Below are 7,333 nucleotides of genomic sequence, written 5' to 3'. Positions count from 1 at the left end.
ACAGTAACGTTTACAATTATCATATTGCTATCTCAGTGTACTCCCCTAGTTTTATAAAGTCGGTGCAAAAAATTCTCCCAAAGGAACAGACCAGTTATTGATAGGCGCTTCCACGCCACCTTCTCTTAAGAACAAATTATATTAGTGGGACCCAATTAAACACCCCGAATTGTGTCATATGTAAATACTTAGTGATCATAGATAATTAATCACTTTGCACAAAAAACGAAATGAAACAATCAAACAAAATGAACCAACGAAAACTGCGGAATTTGTTTCGTTTGTCAGTGACAAAAGAAAACTCAGTAGAAAACACTTTGCGCAAAAACTCAATAGAGAAAACAATAATAAATCGTAAAAATAAGTCGTAGAAGGTTGTGGAATTTGTTTCGTTAATCGACTGAAACAAGAAAACTTCAGCTTTTCCCCATTTTCCCGGTAATTATTCCACTTTTGTCGCCGTAAAACCACTTTCTTTAACGAACATTTTAAAAAGAAGAATTAGCCAAATTGGTCTAGGCATTGTTGAGTGATGCGGTTACCAACACATTTTGCAATTCATTCTAAATTTTAGAGCAATAAATTATTACCTAAGTGTATTTGGCACGATTAGTTCTAGTTGGATCAAGTTTGCCATACTTACACACACCCTATAAATATGTAAGTTACTTTTTGTCTACACTAGAATTTTTCTAGAAACTAAAAATAATTTATATGGCAAAACAACGTTTGCCGGGTTAACTAGTAAATTTATATAAATGCATGTGACAAAGATAGATAGACAGCACGTTAAATTATTACAATCTTTATAATTGTTCTATAATCGTTAAATGAATCCAAATGCAATTAACAGAAAGAAGATTTAACAAATTAACCAAATTTATCAAAATTGAATTGAATATAGAAGAGCTTATTATTTTATGAAGCTAATAAAGCTAATTATACCCTATATGTCATATTCTGTAAATATTTCACTAGTAATTTTACTATTTCCTGATACTTATGTTTATATTTATAAAATAAATTTTTTCAAACATTTACTTTTGGATACTTCAATTGTATGCATTTGTATTGTCACATCAATTTTTTGCAAACCAATATAATATTCTTGGTAGGTCGGCAAGGTTCTACTATTATAAATTCCATTGTTTTCAAGAAATAGTATTGCACCTCTTTTTTAAAAATATATATTGATATTTGTTTTGTCACTGTTGTGCAGACCTTTAACTTACATGTTATTCAAGTCAGTTATCGAGGTGTTACTAAGCTTAGCCCAAGAACATTTTGATGTGATCGTTAGGTGCTGACCGAGAGAGCGGAGTACTTCCATCTGCATCATTATACTATTTCAGTAATTATAACAAAAGGGAACAAAGGTTCCAAATGCATCAATAGTAAACGCGGGCATCCACAAAATTGCGCTGGTGTGAACTGAATTTTCGCCGCCGGCATTCCATTTGCATCTGGAAATATTATACATTACTATTTGAAATTTGATGTGTTTTGCTGTTTTCACTATTATTAAAAATCTATTAGTAAACACATATTAGACGTAGCTAGATCAGTAACCTATGGAGCTACACTTACTATGAAACCGAAATGTATGTGTGATTAGATAGACCTAAATCACTATCTGAGATTTCTTCCAATTTCGTCATTGCGGGAAGAACGATTGTAGCCGATCCAATCTGTAGTTTGAATAGTTTAAAAATAATTGTGCGGATGCAGTTTAGAACAGGGCTACAGTTAATAAGGGGATAGTACTCATACCTCACAAAAAGTAAAAAGAAAACTTAATGATTCCGCCTACGACATTTTCAACAATAGTATTATCAGATTTGCAGTTCTTTTGGCCCAAATAGTGGATCAATACCCAAAAGCGAGCCATATAGATGAAATACATGCAACACCATTCCAAAAGTTTTATCTCGGTTAAATTTCTCGCTAACGGCAAGTGCATATAAAGCCATTTGAAATGGCGAATAGACATAGATGACGTTCTTGTAATATTGCAGCATCGGATATTCTAATATTATTTCATTATTGTCGATCATAAAACAAAAATGCTTACCACTTTAGACTCTCGCATGAACAGCATTCCAATGTATCCAGAAAAGTGATGAAAGATATATCTACCAGGATAATAAGAAGAAAGAAGTTGATGTAGTAATTTATATCTGTAGCAACCTTCAGGTTTATTTCCAGACAGCGATAATTCTCTTCATGAACAAACCAATATTAATATTCAGTTATATTGTGCATATTATGCGCCTTTTCCTGGGCAATGTGGAGAAGCACAAAAACAATTAATATTTCATACACCTACCAATTAAATTTGATTTTATTTTAAATAATAGCATCAGAATCAGTTTTGTCCTTGGCAATTTCCCAACGAAATTTGTAGTTTGAATAAAATATTTTTATTTATATAGCAGCCATTGACGCATATAAATTTTCTGAAGTTAAATAAGAAAACAAAATAAAGCATAAAGAGATCTTGGTTTATTGTTATGAAAATTTATTAACACAAGTATTTCTGGTTCCCGGTAACATATTTTCCTACTCCACATTTCACCTTCAGTTTTTTTTCAGTTTTGGCTATGTTGGAGCTTGTCGCGGGTGGAGTTTGTAAATAGTACCAGCAGGTAATGACAAGCAATTGTCCCTTCCAGTGCTGTGTTTTACAATACAAATAGATTAACAAAAACCACCATGGGAAAATAAATAGAGTGGAAGTAGACAAAATACCAGTATCATGTCCACGAACGTTAAACATTGAACTGATCAAGAACAGAGAAAAAGAATAATATACGCAAAAATGATAATGCAGAAGAAACGACATGTTCATAAAATATACTGTTTTATGTCACATTAAACAACAATTTATTAATTCCTGCCGATTTATATTCATCGGCAGGCCGCTTGGTGCATTTGATCAAGTGGGTGTTCAGTGCTGTAAAACTTGACGCGATGTTTTGACAATATTTTACCGCTACCTAAACGTACTCAATGGCAGTCCGATTGCAATGAACCTGATCCAAGCATTTTAATAAAGCATAAATAACAAAGAAGATGCCCTTCGAGGCGCGAAACCGTTTTACCTCTGAAAAACTTTGTAATCAAAATCACGTGTAATTTTATAAATATATATATACAAAACGTGAACACGTGTGTTTCCTGTTATAGCATTATTCATTAATTTAAAACAAATGATTCCGTTAGCGCTTTCACTTTGTAAATTAGAGGTCACCGAAATTTCGGCTCGGTTCTGTTTCGGCCAAGCCCGCCAAGAATTCTAGTTTCGGCTTCAGTTTCCGGTTTCGCCGCGTCGTACGAAATTTCGGCCGCACCGAAACTCACTTTCGTGAATTGTTATCGCACGCTCGGCTAATCCCTCGCGGCTAATATAAATGTTACTTTGCCATCTTAGTTCGTTCATATTAATACTATATTAAGTATCGCGACTCAACGAGGACTTTAATCGAAATGGATTACGTCTAAAAAACGTGGAAAAACTATGATGTGTAGCTAAAAAGTAGAAAAATATGTTTATGTAAATAAATTAGTTTCGGTTTCGGTTTCCGGTTTCGGCTAAAATCCGCTCGGTCGGACTTATTTAAAATTAACTTAAATTTGCAGTACTGTAGAACCTCGATGAATTAAAGTTCAAGGAAGGTTAGAAATTTTATCGAGAGTTGAAGGTTACTGAATATAATTTTAAGTTAAAATCTTTTAACGTAACAAAACATGAGTGAAAGAGGAAAGAGACTTTTTTATTTTCTTCTGATGTCGAATAATAGGTAATCTATTTTTAATTTATTTACTGTATATATAATTATGAATACTCTGCATTTACTCACAATTATATTAAACGTACTGTTTTTCGTTTATATTAAATTTTCATTGAAATGCTGTTTTATACTATAAGTGATTGATGCTGCATGCAACGGGAAGTTTCATAATTGTATAATCAATACTACTTCTGTTATACTTGCACTATTGCCGTCGGTGTTCAAGCCATCATATTAAACGTAAATAAATAAGTTTATGTTTGACTTGGCTTTTACCATCATTACCACTCGAACTAAAAGTATTATTATATATAAATATATTTATTGATTAAATTAACGTGATTTAGATTACAATTTTGTAAAATGAGTTAAACATGTTTCACGTTAATTTAATCACAAGCCATTTATATATACATATATACACAATAAATTAATGAAAGAGACTATAATACTTAGTCTTCGTTATGAAAGAGGAATGTTGATTGATCGTGCTTATTTAAATTAAAATTGAAATTAAAATGAACTAATTTATTTATTTACAAAAAAGTCAGTAATTTTTTCTGTTTCATGATTTGATTTTTAACAATTATTTTTCAGTGTATAGAAGAGAAATCCGTCATAATGTCTTCACAACGCTTTTTTAATTTGCTTTTTAAGTTGCGCTTCATTCTCTTTTATGAAATGTTGCTAAATATTAAAGCGAAAATGAATTAAGTTTTTCCAAAATCAAATGTATTTCAAAACCTGTATGGTTAAGAAAAAACTAGCCTGTACATTATGTTTTTATATGCAATGATAGATTTTTCAGTACTTACGGCTTTTCATCTTGAACGAGCAGATCGGATCGCCTACCGGAAATGTATTTATGATGTCTAGGCAAGATAAGTTGAGATGTTGTCTGAAACATAAGTATGAATTTCACGGTGATAACAATTTAACGTTAAAAGTAATTTATACGATAAACTTAAACTTTATTACCCCATGAGATAATTGACAGTTCCATTAGGAGAAATGGTCAATTCCAAGTTATCATGAGGAGATGACTCTTCAGAATCATCGCTAACGAAATACGTGTTGGGCAACCAGATATCTCCATAATGATAGATAGCATTCAAATAGTCGTTCTTCTCATCGATCAAATTGTACCCCAACCGCGGATCGCGCCATCTTTGCTGCAGAATTAAATCTACTTCATAATTCTAAAACCAATGAAAATATTGACCTCGCATTTGGAAACAATAATATAACTGTACTCGTGATGACACCAAAAAGGGAAAATTAATTTAACAATTATGTTATATATGGTTGATCTAACGAGTATGTAAATACTTACAAGACTGTCTGTTACAAGTGTCTGCTGATATGTGACAACGTCAATAACGTAATTTCGACATTGACAGTGAGTGTTCCTAAAACGAAAATATTAGTATAGTAAATATTTACACTTATAGTAAGCATTTACACTTTCCAACTCAAAACTAAAGTCAGAAGTAGTAAGAACTCATTAAAATTCTACCGGAGTTGAATCCTCCGATCTATTTAATCTGTCTGATATTCCTACGATTTTATAAATCTAATTTTTTAACTCACTTTAATATTTTTATATATTTCGATATTTTGTTCATATGTATTTATTGACGTGATAACGTCTTTAAAATCGTTTTACGGGTGACCGGTTCAGAAACTGTGTCACGAGGCCTCTCGAGGCCGATCGCAGGTATACCCCCCTCTCGTTATAACCTTAGGCTCCCCGCACACTACAAACTTTTTATCGGCCGATATTTTGATCGGGTTGGGCTGTGAGCGCGCACACTACGCCAACTAAACAGTTGGGTTTGTGGTGAGTGCGCACACTAGACAACAGTCGGCCGACTGCACCAATACTCTGAGCGAACTAAATTGATCAAGTCGGCCGACTAAACAATCGGTAGGTGTGCGCGCTTGCGACGAGCTCCATACTGATATCGCAGTCGGCCGATAGTTGGCCTGGTTGGCCGATAGTTTTGTTTGAACACAGTTGGGTAGCCCATCAAACTTGTTTATCGGCCGATACAAAATCGTTGTAGTATGCGGACTTGCATACATCTTCATACTGATTATAAGCCCGACCAAACTATCGGCCGATAAAAAGTTTGTAGTGTGCGGGGAGCCTAACAGTAAAACAAAATGTGAAGTGCAAGTGAAGTGTTACAACAATTGCAACAAACAAAACTTATATCACCAATAAGACGTTATCACGTAAACATCTCGATCGTAAACCTACTTTACAAACAACCATTTTTTTTTTAAATTTGAGCACTATAGGTACTCACAATTCAATATGAAAATAATTATAAAGGAATAAATATTAATACATAAAGTGATTGGTGAGCACGTGCGTAACTGAGACTATAAAGCATTTAAATATACATATTCATATTAATATTGGCGTGCATTTGTATGTATTTGTTACTGATTATTGCATTGTGGTTTAGTCAAAAACATGAAAGAATATTTTCCATCTATTAATCAAATTCACCTACCATTGACGGGTGGAGATACTCGCTTGTCATATCGACCAAGTCGTAACAAGTCGGCCAATGGGTCGGACTTTTCTTTCCAGCTGAAATAACACGTATGGAATATAAAATTCATTATAAAATCCTACTATTGTTCCATAGTATTGTAGGATTGAACGGCTAACATTCGAGAGCCTTTCAGACGAATGAGCACACTTCAAGGGCATTGGGGCTATACAGACGACAGACGCCCTTTTTAAACCAGTCATCATTTAGAAGTTGTGGACGTCGGGTGTGCTGGAGTTGTCTGAGAATTTAACTGACTTATTTTGTGTAATCTTAATATTTTTGGGGATTTTACTGTCATTCACGTTTTATATTCATTAAATTATTATCATTTAACTGCCAAAAGTCCATATTATTATTATTTGTATCAACAATCCTACAGTATATTGTTGTTTCGTAATTTGCTTTAATTAAAGATATTTTTATCATCATGTCGTCAAAACAGGAAACCTTATATTCAATATAATAGCTAGCTTGGAATGTATACTTAGACTGCCTTCACTGGAATCGACTAACGTCATATACCTAAATAAATTCTTTGTATTTACCTGCTATTAATGGCATCGCTATGATGTTTTGAACTGAATCGATGAAGTAGTGGTGGACGGATAAATTTGATGTTTTTATACGAAAATCTTTCCTACAACAAAAGGATTAAAAACAATCACTCAATTGTTACAAATTTAGCCATTTGTCTTAAGAGAAAAATGAAAGTTTGTGTATTTACGTAAAATTAAGTTGCCGCTCTGTCCATGATTGGCAGATTAAAGCCGTTAACATTAACCAAACAATATAACCCATTTTAAAACAACTGGAACATAATAGAATATAGTCATGGTTAAATCTACATGTGTTAAATCAGCACGTAAAGCACACAACCAGATATTGTGAAACAGTTCTAAACATCAATGGAATATTATAATATACTAGCTGCCCTGCCAAACTTCGTTCCGACTTTGCTGTCCTGAATATTTTCTA

The 7,333-nt window shown here is 33.1% G+C and overlaps 1 protein-coding gene across 1 annotated transcript; it reads right to left on the bottom strand.

Moving 5' to 3' along the window:
• Positions 1–2,067: 2,067 nt before the first annotated feature.
• LOC135790794 (gamma-aminobutyric acid receptor subunit beta-2-like) lies at positions 2,068–6,078 on the bottom strand. Its single transcript, XM_065301070.1, has 5 exons — positions 5,382–6,078; positions 5,125–5,200; positions 4,770–4,990; positions 4,607–4,689; positions 2,068–2,219 (listed from the first exon to the last, which is right to left on the bottom strand). Exons 1-5 carry the CDS (start codon positions 5,414–5,416, stop codon positions 2,068–2,070), a joined length of 567 nt encoding a protein of 188 aa, XP_065157142.1. The 5' UTR covers positions 5,417–6,078.
• Positions 6,079–7,333: the final 1,255 nt, after the last annotated feature.

This window comes from Atheta coriaria, unplaced genomic scaffold (genome assembly GCF_025399875.1).
Source record: "Atheta coriaria isolate IRGN ID8LTWV9N9 unplaced genomic scaffold, Caltech_Dcor_3.1 hic_scaffold_4_pilon, whole genome shotgun sequence".
NCBI lineage: Eukaryota > Metazoa > Arthropoda > Insecta > Coleoptera > Staphylinidae > Dalotia > Dalotia coriaria.
This window is presented reverse-complemented; position numbering and strand designations above follow the sequence as displayed.